At 36.0% G+C, this 18771-nt stretch overlaps 1 protein-coding gene across 11 annotated transcripts in view; it reads left to right on the forward strand.

The window, feature by feature from the left end:
• The window catches only part of SWT1 (SWT1 RNA endoribonuclease homolog), an 88000-nt gene that overhangs the window by 64887 nt on the left and 4342 nt on the right, over positions 1 to 18771 (forward strand). For 8 of the 11 annotated variants that reach the window (XM_012444477.2, XM_012444484.3, XM_012444479.3 and 5 more), the window contains 2 exons: positions 3247 to 3313; positions 9439 to 9503. The exons of 1 other annotated variant lie outside the window; for it this stretch is intronic. In XM_012444477.2, coding sequence (XP_012299900.2) covers positions 3247 to 3313; positions 9439 to 9503 — 132 coding nt within the window. Of the gene's footprint in view, positions 1 to 819; positions 3317 to 9438; positions 9504 to 18771 lie in introns of those variants that run through there. 2 more of the 11 variants (XM_064370753.1, XM_012444485.3) reach the window with 2 other exon arrangements.

Below are 18771 nucleotides of genomic sequence, written 5' to 3' on the forward strand. Positions count from 1 at the left end.
TGTGAATATATTTATAAATTTTAAAAATGACCATTATCTAAAATATATTTTCCACAAGGGCTATTTCATTATTCCACCATTCTTTTAAAGGGTCTCCATTGAAGGGTAGTTTTAGGACTTTCATTCAAAAAGCCTTTTGTCTTCATACTGTTATACAAAAAAAAGAATGAGAAAAATTTAGAGAAGGCTGACCTCTCAAGAATTTTTGTGTGGGGAATTACTAAGGCATTTTTCTCCATTTTATTTTTTATGTATTTTCAACAAGCCGTCGTTCTAGTGAGTAAAAGTTTGCAGTTTTTTGTGCCAGGCCACATTCCATTCTCTCATATTCAGAGTTCATAGGAAGTAATGAAGTCTAATTTCAACCCCAAGTTGACTGCATTTTAGTAAAGGTTATCTGGTCCATTCTGGGATCAGTTTACCTCTAACCATTCTTTCAAAATAACAAATTTTATCACATATCCTGGTTTTAAAAAGTAACATGTATGGTTTTTTTTCTGATTATAAAAGGAGTATATCTGTGAATGAAGATGAGATGCCAATAAACTTTTCTTCCTTAGAATACAATTCTGTGATATTTTGTGAAATATTTACATTTAGAACAAATTACTTCTTTCTTAAAAACTTAAAATTCCTGTGCTTCTTAATTCGTATACAAGCAGCAGTTGAAAAGTTGGAAGAGATGGCCAAATGAACAAGAATGAGATATTTTTCTTCCTTCATTATCTCCCTGTGTCTGGTCAGGATTTGTTTCTTTCTTGTGCTCTTTAGAACCGTGAGGCTTTGGGCTACACTGGATCTTTGTCTTTTTGTTCACAGTTGTATCCAGGGGCCAAGAACAGTGCTTGCCTCGTTGTAGGTCTCAAATAGTTGTTGAGTGAGAGAATAACGGGTCCCTTGTTCTGATCTGGGCATCTTTAGTACGTATTTTATCTTTTTATTTACTCATCAAATACATTGTAAGGGTTGGACATTATTCACTGGAGTTTATCTCATCCTCTGGGGTCTAATATAGTATGTTAAACTCACTAGCTTCTTAATATAGAACATCTTGTTTTATTTAATTGTCTCACCCTCTTTTATGGACAGTTCAGATTATTTCTAAAGCCATAAAAAGTAATTGGTATAAATTATTCCACATAGCTGATAGTTTGTTTTCGCTTGGGTTACCAAGTTAGAACACACTAGTTTGGTGTTTCCCATTGCCTTTCTAAAAGTTTGGTTTAACTTGTCTAGATAACTTTGTCTTCATGTTTTAAAGCAAATTTTGTATGGACCCTTCTCCATATGTATTATCCCTCAGGGCTTTTTTGAGGGGTTAAGAGATTTTTTTTTTTTTTTGTATTTTAAAATTATTTGTTGGGAGAAAAACTTTTTCCATGAAATAGTATTCTTACAGAGATTGTTGTATATTCTTAAAGGTGTTTTGTATGTGCACCCTCCAAGGGGCCTTTAAAAATTTTACTATGTCCTGAAAAACTGTTTATAAAAGCACTCCCACAAGTATAATAAAGGCCAAATAGTCTAAAGATACGATTAAGATTATTGTGATCAGTTAATTATCAAGTTTGACAGATTCAAGTATTGGCAATGACATGAAGACCCAGAGACAGCATTGTAATTAAAAGCCACTAGGAATTTAAAAATTAATTGAGGTGACTTGATTTTTTTATTAATTATATCAATATTTACTTATTTTATGGCTTGAAACTACAGATTGGAAACTACAGTTTCCAATTTACAATGGTTTGATTTAGGATTTTTCAACTCTATGATGGTGCAAAGCATTTAGCACAATCCTTGACTTAGTATGGGGTTACCTTCCAATAAACTCATCATAAATTGAAAATATTGCAAGTCAAAATGCACTTCTACTTAGGATGTTTTCAGATTACAATGGGTTTATCCTGGTATAGCCCCATTATAAGTCAAGGAGCATCTGTATTAGATGATAATGATAGTTGTTACTGTTGCTGTTATAATTGACATATACTGTATAGTGCTTGCTGTATTCCCTATGCTGCTGTAATGACTTTCCTTATAGTAACTCATTTAATTCTTGAAGTACCCCTATGAAGTAGGGACAATTATCCTCATTTAACAGATAAGAAGATAAATCACATAGAAGTTAGGTAACTCACACAGCTAGACAAAACTCACACAGCTAAGACAGACAGTACTCAGAGCCACTGCACTGTACCAAAACGACACACTGGTTTACTTTCCCAAAAGAAAAAAAAGTATTCATGCTGAAGGGATGAAAAAATATTTAGTATAACGAAATGAGAATTAGCACTTTACTACTAGAAAGAAAAATAAGTTCTTCCCTTCTTTATTTTTATGGCCAGGTACTGTGGCTCACACCTATAATCCCAGAACTTTGGGAGCCTGATCCCTTGAACCCAGGAGTTTGAGACCAGCCTGGGCAATATAGGGAGACCTCATCTCTACCAAAATAATGTTTTAAAATACTAAACGGACTTAGTGGTGCATGTCCGTAGTCCCAGCTACTTGGGAGTCTGAGGTGGAACGACCACTTGGGCCCAGGAGGTTGAAGCTGCAATGAGCCATGATTGCACCAGTGTGCTCCAGCCTGGGCAACAGAGTGAGACCTTGTCTCAAAAAAAAAAAAAAAAATATTTAAAAAGTTGTTTGATTTCTGTTTCTGTCATTTGTTATTATTATTTTTTTTGTAAATCAATGTTACTTTCAACAATTTACGTAATCTATTGATTTTTCATAGAGCTGTAGGCTGATAGTTCAAGCAATGTTATTTGAAGTTTGTCAAAATCTTTTATTAGGATATCTTTTAAGTGTCTAAGAGTTTCATCAGTTGTCTGTTTGGACTGGTTGAACATTTCTGTGATAAATACTCAAGCTTTGTCTGCAGCTTAAAAGATAATAAAGTATAAATGCACGTCACATTTCTATCTGCTTTTAGAGAAATCTATATTATTGTAACTTAAAATGTGAACTATAACAACATGTAAGAATGTTTATAGTTGATTAATTGATGTTATAAGTATCAATTTAAGTAAGCAAAAACATTTTAATAAGTTGACCTCTGTTGAATTAAGTTCATGGTTTTATAATTTTTAATTGATTTTTGAAAATATTATAAACCTTTAAGCTTATTAAACAATAAGTTATCTCTCATGGTATGGGTATGTTTTGGGAGAAAATTTAGGGTGTAGGTTTTTTCTGAAATCACTTATTCCCCCACTTTGTTTTTATTTTATTTGTTAGGATTTTGGCCCCAAACAGTAATTATCAAGATGTCGAGACCCTCTATAACTTCCTAGTCAAGTATGAGGTATGGGAAATATTTTAAAGTATTTATCACATTTCCACTTTAAACAAGTTTTAATGTAAATAAACAAAGTCGAAGTTCTCAAACATAATGGAATGCTATTTAATTGATACTTGCTTTAAATTCTTGAATGCCATAAAAGTTTGTCTGTGACATATTATTTTTTTCTCCCTTTTAAAAAACTGTATATTTAAGGTGTACAGCATGATGTTTTGATATGCTATAGATAGTGAAATGGTTTCTGTAGGTAAATTAACATATCCATTATCTTACAGTTACTCCTTTTTGTGTGTGTGACAAGAGACCTAGAATGTACTCTTTTAGCAAAAATTGTGAATATAACACAGTCTTATTTGCTATAGTCCTCATGTTGTATGATCTTTAGGCTTGTTCATCCTACATATCTGCAACTTCCTATCCTGTGACCTATATCTATCCATTTCCTCCTCTTCTCTCTGCCAGTGACATATTCAATTTCTTCTTTCATTCCCTAAGTAAAAATATAATAGAGTCCTAAGATGACACACTTTCTCCAATGCGAAATTGTTTCTCCTCAGGGGTGCTATTGGCAATTTGGACAGGTCAGTTCTTCATTGTGTGCACTGCAGGATGTTGAACATCCCTGTATCTCAGGTACTAAAATGCCTGTAGCTATCCCAGTTGTTGTGACAACCAAAAGTGTTTCATCTCCCCACCCAACTCACATACCCAGAATACCTCAGAAAGGAAGAACTCCTGGTTGAGAACCACTTATTACTGGAAAGGAAAGGTATAATTTAGTTTCCTCTATAGTGGCAGCACAAACCCTGAGGTTAGAACTGTAATGAGGCTTCAATGTATTTTGTAAATGAACCTGCATGTATTCCTTATCATTGCTGAACCGAAGAGGGTATTCTGTTGATTGTCAGTTTCTAGTTGCTTAGTGTTCTGTGCCCATGTTTCCTATAATATTCCTACTTTTCAATTGTGTGTGTATATGTGTTTAATTTTTAAAACATTCTAAATGAAGGAATGTGGCATATATTCAGGTCTCACATTTCTTAGGAAGTCAGACTCCTTTAAATATATTTATTCACTTTTATTCCTGGTTAGCTCTTTATTTAACTTTCTGTGTGCCACATCTTCTGTTAAAAACCAGTGATTAAGAACACAGAATCCGAGGTCAAATTACCTGTGCTGAAGTGTTGGTTCTTCTACTTATTAATTGTATGAACTAGGAAGAGTTATTTAATTTTCCTTGTCTCAATTTCTTCATCTGTAAAATGAGAGTAACAATAGTAGGTAAATTATTTGTATTCTGCAAAGATTAAATAATGTAATATATGTAAAGTGCTCCAAACAGTACCAGGCACAGAGTGAGTGTTTGATAAGTGTTAACTAGTCTTGGCCAGGCTCAGTGGCTCCTGCCTGTAATCCTAGCACTTTGGGAGGCCGAGGCCAGTGAATCACTTGAACCCAGGAGTTCAAAACCAATCTGGGCAACATAGTGAGATCCCATCCTTCCAAAAAGCAAACAAAAAAAGTGGTCCCAGCTCCTTGGGAGGCTGAAGCGAGATTATTTGAGCCCGGGAGGTCAAGGCTACAGTGAGCCATGTTCACACCATTGCACTCCAGCCTGGTTGACAGAGCAAGACCCTGTCTCAAAAAAAGGGGGGAGGGGGATAGTTAACTAGTTTTAGTTAAGCAACAAATGGTGTTTATTTGTGCTTTTTAAGAGTCTGCCTTAATTTGCTTGGGTGCTGTGGCTCACACCTACAATCCCAGCACTTGGGCCAAGGCAGGTGGATCACTTGAAAGGTCAGGAGTTTGAGACCAGTCTGGCCAACATGGTGAAACCCTATCTCTACTAAAAGTATAAAAATTAGCAGGGAGTGGTGGCACCGGCCTGCAATCCCAGCTACTCAGAAGGCTGAGGCAGAAGAATTGCTTGAACCTGGAAGGCAGAGTGTGTAGTAAGCCGAGATTGCACCACTGCACTACAGCCTGGGTGACAAAGTGAGACTGTCTCAAAAAAATAAAAATAGGCTGGGCATGGTGGCTCATGCCTGTAATCCCAGCACTTTGGAAGGCCGAGGCAGGTGGATCATGAGGTCAGGAGTTTAAGACCAGCCTGGCCAACATAGTGAAACCCCATCCTCTACTAAAAATACAAAAAAATGAGCCAGACATGGTGGCAGGTGCCTATAATCCCAGCTACTCAGGAGCCTGAGGCAGGAGAATCGCTTGAACCTGGGAGGCAGAGGTTGCAGTAAACCAAGGTGGCACCACTGCACTCCAGCACAGGCAACAGTGTGAGACTCCATTTCAATAAATAAATAAAAATAAAAGAGTCAGCCTTAAATCTTTATCACCACATTATATAATTATTAAGAGGCCTTTCTCTTTTGAGATGATTCATGTAATTATTTCATCTTACTTTCTGAATTTCAAATCAAAACATTGAGTCTAACAGAAATATATTTGTAGAACTGGGCATGGTGGCTGTAATCCCAGCAACTCAGGAGGCTGAGGTAGGAGGATCACTTGAGGCCAGGTGTTCAAGGCTGTAGTGAGCCATGATCATGCCACTACTGTACTCCAGACTGGGTGACAGAGCAAGATGCTAGCTCTAAACTATATATAAACGATAATACAATTTTAAAATCACTTACCCTCGAAAATTCTGGGGCGTAGTTCTTTTTGAATTTAGTACTTTCTATTGCTAAGAGTATTAGAAGAAAGTACCTAATATATTATTTGTAAGAATATGTGGATCTGTTGCTTGATGATATCTTGTGATATAAAGAAACAAGAAAACATTTTAAAAATTAAAAAGAATATGTGGATCTAAGAATCAGATATATATGTATATATATGTGTGTATATATACATATATGTGTGTATATACATATATGTGTGTATGTATGTATATATACATATATACATGTGTATACATATGTGTATATGTATGTATATATACATATATATGTGTGTATATATATACACACATATACACACACTGAGACTCTGTGTCTGAAAAATATATATATATATATGTTTTAGACATATATATATATTTCAGACACAGAGTCTCAGTGTCTGGAACATATATATCAGACATATATATGTCTAAAATATATCAGACATATATATATATCAGACATATATCAGACACATATATATATGTCTAAAACATATATATATATATATATTTCAGACACAGAGTCTCAGTGTGTTGCCAGACTAGGTTGCAGTGGCTCTTCACAGGCACAGTCAGGACAAACTACCTCCTTGAACTCCTAGGCTCAAGCAGTCTTCCTGCCTCAGCCTCCCAAGTAGCTGGGACTATAGGTGGATACCATCATGCCTGGCTGATTCACAAATTTTTTAAAATCATTTCTCTTAAAATAATTACTTTTCCTACACCAGTTACTACATTGGAAATACTTGTCTACACCAGTTACTACATTGGAGATAATATAAAAAATGGTGGTAAGACTGTCTAAATCTTTTAAGGAGTTTAACTATTTTTATACTTCTCGTTTGTCTTTTATACTCGAATTTTTTAGAATTAAAAATAATTAAGCTATTTCTAATATCTGGTTTTCATTGTAAATAGTACAGTTAAAAAGTAATGATGCCCATTACACAATTCATTTTATAGTCACCACTCTAATGTTTGCTGACAGTGGCATCTTTTAGCCATTTTTTTCCCTGGAAATTAAAATTACTCATTTAAGCACAGAGGTGATATTTAATAGTGTAATTTAAAATGTCTCGATATGGGTAAGTGAAAATGCCTTCCCAGTCAAAATTAATGGATATGGTGAAACAAGATACTTCAGACCATCCTGAATCTGTGCTTCAGTTTTTCTTTATTTGTAAAGTGGCTACCTACTTTGTAAATTATCTACTATAACCTGGAATTATGTCACCTTTATACTCCCAGCTGTGTTCTTGGATAAATGTCTAAATGCTTGCTTTTACAACTAAAGATAAATCTAGATACTTAAAAAATTTATATTAAAAGCTTAATATAAATTATTTTATATTCATATTATAACAGATTCAAAGTCAGTTCTTCAGCTGATTTTTCTCAACAATTGATAGAAAATGGATCCTTTCTTTCATCCTCTGATCAAATAGCTGCAGTGTGTTGAGACATTTGGTGGCCTTTGTTTTGATACATTGTAGGTACTGGAATGTGAGGCTACAGTAAACATATCAAAGGCCCTTAGGAGAAGGTAGAACATGTAAAGAAGGAAGAAGTGGACTGGTTGATAGTTTCAATGTATATTTTAGAACATTTTTAAAAGATTCTTTTAATAAAAATTATGGTAAATTATATACCAATTTCATATAATCATTAAATATAATATCAAATATTATATAATTAAATAATACTAAATACATAAATACATACTGATTTTAAGCAAAATATCCATATTATATTCATTTAAATATTTGAAAACTATATATATGTGTGTGTGTATATAAATATATAATTTTTTTTTGCCAGGCTGGAGTGCAGTGGCATGATCTCGGCTCACTGCAACCTCCGCCTCCCGGGTTCAAGTGATTCTCCAGCCTCAGACTCCTGAGTAGCTGGGACTAAAGGTGCAGGCCACCACACCCGGCTAGTTTTTGTATTTTTTTTTTTTTTAGTAGAGACTGGGTTTCACCATGTTGGCCAGGATGGTCTCGATGTCTTGACCTTATGATCCGCCCACCTTGGCCTCCCAAAATGCTAGGATTACAGACACGAGCCACTGTGCCCAGCCAATTTTTCTTTTTTTAAATAGGGACAGGGTCTCACTATGTTGCTCAGGATAGTCTCAAACTCCTAGGCTCAACTGATCCTCCCACCGTGACCTTCCAAAGTGCTGGGATTACAGGCATGAGCCATTGCACCTGGCCAAAAACTCTATTTTTTAACTTTCAGTGAATGAAATATTTTCTACACAAATATGGTAAACTTCCTATGAAAACATTGAAGAAGGTCATGGAATTTTTGCCAGTAAGCAATACGTTGAACTGTACAGAAGACTTTTATGATATGAGTCTTTAAGTTAGTGGTAATTAAATCAGGGTGGTATCATTTTTCCCCACCAAAAAATGCATGCCAGCTAGTAACATAGAAATAGTTTTTAAAGTTAATTGAATATAATTAGCCTTATTGTTTCCTTTTACTAATTGTAAATTTCTGAAAATTTAGGCAATATGCTATTTGTTATCTGATCAAAATAATTTTTCTCTGCAAATTTTCAGGTTTTTCCTTGCATATAAATAGGTATATTGCCTAAATCAATAGTAAGCTTCAAGAAATAAGAGTCCTTCACTATGTCTTCCATATGTGTGCCAAAGCTAGTTTTTATATGATGAATTTTTTTTTTTTGAGACAGAGTCTTGCTCTGTTGCCCAGGCTAGAGTGCAGTGGCGTGATCTCGGCTCACTGCAGCCTCTGCCTCCTGGGTTCAAGCAATTCTCTACCTTAGCCTCCTGAGTAGCTGGGATTACAGGCACCCACCACCACACCCAGCTAATTTTTTTGTATTTTTAATAGTGATGGGGTTTCACCATCTTGGCCAGGCTGGTCTTGAACTCCTAACCTTGTGATCTACCCACCTCGGCCTCCGAAAGTGCTGGGATTAGAGGCGTGAGCCACTGCACCTGGCCGTATGATGAAAGATAATTATATTTATGGTATTATAAATTGTATGTCTGAACTATAATAGATACCTATTAACTTAAACATACTAGTTTAAACATGTAGACCTTGGTAATCTGAAACATACATTTCTTTAGAAAATATCTGTAAATCAGACTTTCCTAAACCAGATAGAACTGTCTGCAGTTTATAACTTTATTATGTGTTTTTCTGTTCATTTAATCTCTACTATATCTAGGCCCATCTCACCTCTACTGGTTCTACTAACAGATTAAGTTATAACAGTGGGATTCACATTTTTGCACACAGTTCCGTGTTAGCATTATGGTCATTGCACTCTTATTGCTACTGTATAATCCTTTTAATGTAATAACTAGAAATGTGAAAATTCCCTCGCAGAATATAGGCTACTCTAATTTTATTGTCATCAGTCATTTTGTTTAATATGTATTTTTAATAACTATATCTGGGTTCTTTTCAGGTAAATAAAAATGTCAAATTTACTGCCCAGGAACTTTATGATTGTGTTTCTCAGAATGAGTATAGGTAAGTCATATCTACATTAGACATAAACCATTGTAACAAGCTTTCCATATACAGCAGCACTTGGTGGTGGTGGTGATGTGGTTTTTTTCATTGTCTTTTCACTACACTATTTTTTTTAACCTTACTAATATCAAATATTTCCTACATACAAAAGGGTCATGTGTGTGTGTTTATCAGCTGTAAAGTTTAAAGTGGTTCTCAAATTTTTTGGCTTCAAGACTCTGTTACATTTTTTAAAATTATTGAAGATCCCAAAGAGCTCTTCTTTATGTGGGTCATTATCTAGCTATATTTGCTCTATTAAAACTTAGAACTGAGAATTTAAAATGTTTATTAATTCATTTAAAAAACTACATATTAAGATAAATGACATTACTATGAATATATTAAAAGTGGCACTGTTGTGCATTTTTGCAAATCTTTTAATGACTGGCTTAATAGAAGGCAGCGGGATTCTTATAACTGCTTTTCCATTCAATCTGTTGTGATAAGCATGGCCAAGTTGCTGGAAAACTATTGTTCACTTTTGCCAGAACAAGAGTACAAAAGACAAAGCAATCTTAGTCTTACTATGAAAGTAGCTTTGACTTCTTTGACCTCACACACCCTCTGAAAGAGTCTTAGATTCCCTGTGGTCCCCAGACCATGTTTTGAAGAACAGCTGACGTAAATAATATCCATCTACCTACCATTCAACTAACAAACTTGAATTTTACCCATTTCTAGCTGTAACCTCCCTTCTATTCTCTCTCTAGGGATTGTGTCTCTATAGTTCTCATCTTTTCCTTTATGGTTTTACCTAGTATTTTTATAACAAAAATATGTTGATTTATTTTGCTGGTTTTTGAAGTTAAATGTATCACACTATATACTTTTTTTCCAAAATAATTTGTTTTATAACATTCATGCATAACAAAAGGGCAAATATAAATCCAATTCTTTTTTTTAATCTTCTTTTTTTTTTAATGAGACAGTCTCACTATGTTGCCCATGGTGGTCTTGAACTCCTGGGCTCAAGCAATCCTCCTGCCCCGGCCTCCCAAAGTGCAGAGATTACAGGCATGAGCCACCACACCCAGACATAAATCCAGTTCTTATATATACAGGGAACAGTTGTGAAGCCTTTGCTGTGGACTAAATGTGTACCCTCCAAACTCATACATTGAAACCTAATCCCCAATGTGATAGTATCAGAAGATGGGGCCTTTGGGAATTGGATTAGTGCCTTTATAAAAGAGACTTCAGAGCACTAGCTAATTCCTTCCCTTCTGCCATGTGAGAACACTTAGAAGGCACTATCTATGAAGAAGAGGACCCTGACCAGGCACCAAATCTGCTGGTGCTTTGATCTTGAACTTCCCAGCCTCCAGATCTGCAAGAAATTTATCTATAAGCTGCCCAAGATATTTTGTTATGGCAGCCTGAACAGTCTAACATATCCCTCTAATTTTAGGCCCAGGCAAATTCATGAGGAGCTAAAACTGTTTAACTTCTTCACCGTTGCCTTCCAATACCCTCCACCACTCATACTCCATTTCAGCCTAACATCAGGATTCATCCATGTTGATACATGGGGCAATAGTTGGTTTTCAGTGAGTTCTTTTATAACACGACATGTGCATTTTGTAAATGTCACCACTGCATTGTACAGTCATGCAATAAAAAACACAAGGGATTAGGAGCACAACACTCAACCTCATTTGGGACACATTTTTAAAAAGATAGGAGCTTGATAAAAGTGGTGTCATAATTTTAGACGTGTTACATGGCTAAGAAATATGTTATAATAAATTGGTATTTTACCTTAAAAAAAGACCTGAAGTTTACTTACGGAGTAATCATTGGAAGAGTTGCAGCTTGAGGGTTATCTGAAATTGAATGTAAAGTTGTAACACAAAGTGTGGGTATGTCACTCATAACACATGGAGAACTTATAACACATGGAGAACTCAGGTAGCTACATTTTTGAGGTGTGTGCATGTGTGTGTTTTGTGTATTACTAAGTGGCTTAGTTCACCTAGTGCTTCCAACTGCCAAAGTTGTGTATCAGCAAGTGCAAAGTTTGGATTGTGCTACAGTTATTTCTTAATATATCAGTGGTGTTGAAACAAACTCACATATTCAAATGAACACTATAGCAAGGGCTGACTGTATTTTCACTGCTATGTGATATACCTTTCTATCACTAAACCACAGTTCCTTTGCTCTTTATAACTTACATATGTACCTGTGTGACTGGCTGCAAAATACTATGAGCAGGCCTAGCAACAAAGTTGCTAGCAAAATGCTTCTACTGTTAAAGCTCCAGACTGAGAAATTTGTTTGAGGATATCAGATAGTAGGATTGATAATCATACACAAATGTTTCAACACAACTATGAAAGTTCACCAACTCATTAGATAAGTTTTTCAAGAAAATCTGAAGCCAGTTGGCGTAAACAAATCTGTTGTAGTTGGGGGAGAAAATGATTTCTTATCCTAATCTTCAGATTATCAGTGAATCGATTGTACTCATATATATAGATTTTTACAAATAATCCACATTTAAAGGATTGTGTGAGATTTGTGTCCAAAATACAACATGTTACTTACAACCTTAGCCATATTTTTGAGTGTAAAAATCTTGTTGTAGATAATGTGGAGCCCATAATCTCTGGAAGCATGATCCTAGTTGATGTCTAGAATTATTTTGATTTTAGCTTACTTTTGGAGTAGTTGGGAGAATTTTTATTGGGGGGAAGTTCAAGAGTCAGGTCAAATGTTCATAGTTAAAGTAGTTGTACCTATCTTTTTTTCTTTGTTTTCTCTCCATTTACCATGTCAAGGATTTAAGCTATGAAAGTTAATCAGTAAACCCTCTTTTATACCCAGAAGGATGATTTTTAAGATAAATCAAATATATTTAATATCTTGAATGCATTGAAAAATGGTGATTGCTGCTCAGCAAGCTTTCAGTTAATAGCATTTAGATCTGTTGGGTTTCTTGTGAAATTATTTGCCAATATTTAGAATATCTTCCATATGCATCTCTGGTTGTGCTCCACAACTTAAAATTTTCAAATAAGCTGCCAAAAGAGAGTTTTTTGTTTGTTTGTTTGTTTCACTGGTTCATACTAGATATGGGGCCAACTGTGGCAGATGGAAGGTGACACCACTTTCCTATGACTCGGAGGTGAAAAACAGAAGAATGATTTAACTTGCATATAGATGGCTCCCTTTGGGAATGTGAAGGACAGTTACTTAATGCTTAAGACAATTATTTAAATTGTCTGAATTTGATAATCTTTGTATCAATGTTTTTTAAAAAAAGCATTAGTTGTAAATGAGGAAACTGTTGGTGTACCACACCATATTTATTGCAATAGGGAGATGTGAAATAATGAGAAATGTATCTGTGCCCCGATATGGTTAGGTTTTGTGTCCCCACCCAGATCTCGTCTTGAATTATAATCCCCTTAATCCCTATGTGTCAAGGGAGAGACCAGGTGAAGGTAATTGAATCATGATAGCAGTTTCCCCCATGCTGTTCTTGTGATAGTGAGTGGGTTCTCATGAGATCTGATGGTTTTATAAGATCCTCTTCCCACTTCACTCAGCGCTTCTCATTCTTGCTGCCTTGAGAAGAAGGTGCTTTGCTTCCTCTTTGCCTTCTGCCATGATTGTAAGTTTCCTGAGGCCTCCCCAGCCATGCTGAACCGTGAGTCAGTTAAACCTCTTTCCTTTATAAATTACCTAGTCTTGGGCAGTTCCTTATAGCAGTATGAAAATGGACTAATGACAGTCGCTAACTCCAGTTCCTGAGACAGAGGTCCTAAAACCCTTATAGATAAGATTGCTGGGAGAATCTTTTGTTCTAATCTTTGGTCTTTAACCTGAGTTCCTGACATAGAGCTCCTAAATCTCTTGGAATTTCCTAGGTGATAAGAGCATCTTTTGCTCTAATGAGGCAACTCTTGGTGGGCTCCTAGATGGGGACTGGTCACCAGTCGGACCAAACCATGATTAGATGCTTAATGGATAGAGGGACTGATCTTGTATCTATACTGCAACTTCAGCTGCTATGACATGAGGATATAATAGTCAGCTCAGCCTTCAGATTGTGTGAGAAAAATTAAGAGAAGTCAACATAACATTTTTGGTACTCTTCAGTCTTTACAGTAAAACCAGGAGTTGAATTTCCCCCCACATTAAAAGATTCTTGGGGTCTATTTCTGGTAATTTACAAAATTGCTGAATGGAGTACATGAATTCCACCATTCTCTGCCTTTTAACACTTTGAGTTCTGACCCTTCTGAACTCTGTTGAGAAAACCACACACATTTTGGATCTACTTGTGTAGTTCTGGCATTCTTAGGGCTTGGGATCCAGCTCTATGTATTGTTTACCTTCAAAGACAATTAAATGGTTTGGTTAAAAAAAAAATCCCTGAACTACCAGGGTCAGAAAGTTTCCAGGTTGCTGGAGCCATGGAGTTGTTTTGAGGGTGGCTCACACAGAGAAGGCATAGAAGCTCCAGCCCCTTCCAACATATACTTGGTAATATCAATTATTTTCTAAAAATGAGTAAAACATAAATATTTCCGTGAGTTCTGTGAGCTGTCCTAGCAAACTAAACCCAAGGAGGAAGTTGTGGGAACTCTCCTGATTTATAAGCCAGTTGGTCAGAAGTATAGGTGACAAACTGTTACTTGTAGTTGTTGTCTGAAGTGGGGTCTGTCTTGTTTGAGCCCTCAACCTGTGTGAGTTGATTCTAACTCCAGATAGTGTCAGAATTGAATTGAATTATAGTACACCCACGTGGTGTTCACTGGACAATTGCTTGCTGTGTAGAGAAAATCCCACATACATCTGGGGTCAGAATTGTTGAGTGTATGAGAGTATAGTAGGAAAAACCACAACCTTCAGGTCAACCAACTGGCTATGAATTGGAGATTACCATGACTCCCTCTTCAGGTTCAATTAATTTGCTAGAGTGGCTCACAGCACTCAGGGAAAGATTTTACTTACATTTACCATTTATTATGAAGGATAAATTAAAGGATACAAATGAACAGGCAAATGAAGAGATACATGAAGTGAGGTTCAGGAACATCCCAAACATAGGAGCCTCTGTCCCCATGGAGTTGGGTGTGCCACCCTCCTCGCATATGAATGTAATTAAGTACCTCAAGAGCATAAAACTGTTTGATGGGTTCTAATAAAGCAAGGAATTAAGGGTTTAGATTAAAGTCACTTTGATGAAAAGCGAATTCCTTAAGACACAGAACCTTGGTGCTTATATCTATAATTCAACTGGTGTTTTGTCTTCTCCAGTTTTTAGACTCTTGGAAGTAGCTTTTGCTCTTGACAGTGGAGCGTGTGAGCACTGCTTACCCTGAGCAGATGAGGAGTTTGCTCCAAATCCAGGATAGTAAATTAAAGAGATTATCAAACATTACCAAACAAATCTCTTGTATGTTATCTTCTATCTTTATGAGAAATTAGTTAGGTGCAGCATTTAATTCACTTTTTTTTTTTGTCTTTTAAGTTCTTGATAAAGTGTTTAGACATGTTTGTTAGACAAGTTTCTAAGGTTTGTTTGTTTTTTTTTTCCTATATGAGATATAAACTAGTTTTTGACATTGACCTCAAAGTACTTGAGTGTATGAGATGGATACCAAACCAAACTGTTTTTCTTACTTTGAAACTCATCACAACACATTTTTGACACCAAGCAGTCAGATGCACCCCATCTCCAATGTATAACATGTAGCCTTGTATCTCTCTTTTTTCACTTAGAATAATGTTTTTGAGGTTCATCCACATTGTAGCGTATATCAATACTTCATTTCTTTTCGTGGCTGAATAGGATTCCATCACATACACACAAACATACACATACATCACATTTTGTGTATTCGTTCATCTGTTGATGGACATTTGGGTTCTTTCCATTTTTTTACTGTTGTAAATAGTGTTGCTCTTTGTGTATAAGTATTTGAATTCTTTTTTTTTTTTTTTTTTGAGACAGCATTTTACTCATGTTGCCCAAGCTGGAGTGCAATGGTGTGATCTCAGCTTACTGCAACCTCTGCCTCCTGGGTTCAAGCAATTCTCCTGCCTCAGCTTCCTGAGTAACTGGGATTACAGGCATGTGCCACCACACCCAGCTAATTTTGTATTTTTAGTAGAGATGGGGTTTCTCCATGTTGGTCAGGCTGGTCTCAAACTCCTGACCTCAGGTGATTTGCCTGCCTTGGCCTCCCAAAGTGATGGGATTATAGGCGTGACCCACCACGCCCGGCCAAATATTTCAATTCTTATAGTTATTTTCCATTTTGGGGGGCATATACCTAAGAGTAGAATTCCTGGGTGAGATTCTAATTCTCAGAAGCTACCCTATTTTACATTTCCATTAACAATATACAAGAGTTCCAATTACTCTTCATCTTGGACAACACGTGTTATTTTCTTTTTTTTGGTTTTGGTTATTGCCATACTGATGAGTGTGAAATTGTATCTCATTGTGATTTCAATTTATATTTCTCTAATATTAATTAGGGAAGATGTTGAACTTCTTTTCGTGTGCTGTTTGGCCATTTGTATGTCTTCTTTGGAGAAATGTTTATTCAAGCCCTTTGCTCATTTTTAGTGGATTGGTTTTCTTTCTGTAATAACAGAAATTCTTTATGAGGAATTTGGCTCCAGGCCAAAATTCTTCCTATATATGATGTTTTAGCCCACTATAGACAATTAGAAGGCTTCATTTGACAAACTCAATGGGGGAAGCTCCTTTCTTCATACCTAAGGAAATGACCTGAAAGGAAGAGTTGAGGCACGAAATGTAGAGTTTACTTGAGCCAGAGTGAGGACAGCTGCCCCTGACGTGTGTTAAAGTTGCCTTGGGAAGTGCACCCTCAGCCCTTGTTACAAGCAAATTTTTAAAGGCAAAGAGAACGAGGAGTGGGCTGATACAAAGTTGTTTGACAGGAATTCTCAATAGATGATCGAAATAACTTTGTTCAGTGATTGGCTATACATTGTTGAATTAGAGGGTATGAGTTAGGGTGTCCAGCATATGGCAGCTATAGCTTCTTGTCAGCCTAGAGCCCACATAGCAAGTGGCTTCAAGTGATAATTATTTAGCCCAAGGGGGAGTGATGTGACTGCTGTTTTATTCCAGTGCCTCTCTGGACCGGATAGTTTAAACGGGCTTGCATTCTTCAGATAAGTTTCTTTTTTTTTTTTCCATGCCAGTGTATGCTGTTTTCTGGAAGTAGTTGCTGGCAGTGACCCAGACTCCCTGCAGCTATGCTCACACACAGCTGCATTCCTAGCTAAGGTGGCTCCATTTGGAGGACTTCTTATGGGGAAATGGGGGAGTTGGCTGAGATACTTCCCAGTTACCTCCACTGAGGCTTCCTTTTGGAGGCTTTGACTAAGGTATTTCTCTCTTCTCTGACTCAGTATTTTTCCCCTTTAGCCCTTCCTCCTCTTCCTCCCCCTGGGCCTCTGGGTTCATGAAGATGCAGAGGGGCAGCAGCCTTCTTCATGGCTTCTCAGCAGTGAGACAGTGTGTGCCCCACCCCCACAACCCTGCTGTGCATATTTATCTGACCCTTTCCTGGGGAAAAAGTTATACACTGGAGAACTGGCACCTCTCATTTTGCCCCTTGCTTATATTGTGGCAAGAAGTGAATAAATACTTGATTGTCACTTTTAGTTTGGCTTGTCCTTATTAACTACATCAACACCTGGCAGCTCAACATGTTCTATATTCTGGATATTAGACCCTTATCAGATATATAATTTGCACATATTTTCTCCCAATCTGTAAGTTATCTTCACTTTTTTGGTAGTATCCTTTGGTGGACAAAAGTTTTTAATTTTGATTTTTTATGTATTATTATTTTTTGCATTGCGCATGCTTTTAAGACTACCTAAGAATCTATTGCCAAACCTAAGGTTATGAAGGTTTATCCCAGTGTTTTCTTCTAACATTTTTATAGTTTTAGGTCTTACAGTTAGGCCTTTGATCCACTTTGACTTAATTTTTGTATATGATGTAAGGTAGGGGGGCCAGTTTCATTCATGCATTCATCCATCCATATATATGCCTGTGGATATCAAGTTGTCCTAGTACCATTATTGTTGAAGAGACCCGTCTTTCTCCATTGAATGGTCTTAGCATCCTTGATGAAAATCAGTTGACCATAAATGGGAGGGTTTATCTCTGAACTTTCGGTTCTGATCCATTGGATGTCAGTCTATCTGCTCATATCAAACTGTTTTGATAACAGTTGCTTTGTAGTGAGTTTTTGAAATTGACAAGTATAAGTCCTCTAACATTTTCCTTTTTCAAGATTTTGCTATTTGGGATGCCTTGCAATTTTATCTGAATTTTGGGATCTGTTTTTCTGTTTCTATAAAAAAAGGTTGTTGGGATTTTGATAGAAATTGCATTGACATTGTAGATCACTTTGAGGAGTATTACTATCTTACTAAATATTACAGTCTATGAACATAGGCTGCCTTTTCTCTTATTTAGATATTCTTTAGTTTCTTTCAGCAGCATTTTTTTTTGTTTTTAGTGTACAAGTTTTATACTTTGATTAAATTGATTTCCTGTTTTGTTATTTTTGATGCTTACATAAGTGAAATTGTTTTATTTCCTTTTCTGACTGACTGTTCATTGCTAATGTATAGAAATACAGTTGATTTTTTGTGTTGCTCTCTTACTTTGCAACTTTGCTGAATTAGTTTATTAGATCTAACAGTTATTTTGTGACTTCTTTAGGATCTGCAAATATACTGTTTCTTTGTTTCCAATTTGGATCTCTTTTATTTATTTTTCTTGTCTAATTGCTCTGGCTAGAACTTCTAGTACAATGTTGAATAGTAGTGACAGAAGCCTTCCTTTTCTTGTTCTTGATCTGAGGAGGAAAGCATTCATTTTTTTACCATTGATGTTAGCTATTCTGCTTTTGTATTTATATTTTATGTATTACATTCTATTCCAGTTTTCTTTTATTTGAGATACACATTGCAAATTTATAGAAAAATTCAGAGTTGTAAAACAAGTATCCATTATAGACCTCATTCTTGGATTTTGGAGAAATTGCATCAAACACTGGAATTAGATCATGTAAATTCACCAATACCATGCCGTTTTGACCAAATTGGTCATGGGGGATGAATCACAAAACCATGTGGAATTATTTTTAAATTGATTTGATAAAATTTCCAGTTATTTTAACCTAGGATTTGGTCAAAGCAAATTTGATACCAT

Source organism: Aotus nancymaae, unplaced genomic scaffold (assembly GCF_030222135.1).
Source record: "Aotus nancymaae isolate 86718 unplaced genomic scaffold, 86718_ANA_hifiasm-v0.15.2.pri h1tg000108l, whole genome shotgun sequence".
NCBI lineage: Eukaryota > Metazoa > Chordata > Mammalia > Primates > Aotidae > Aotus > Aotus nancymaae.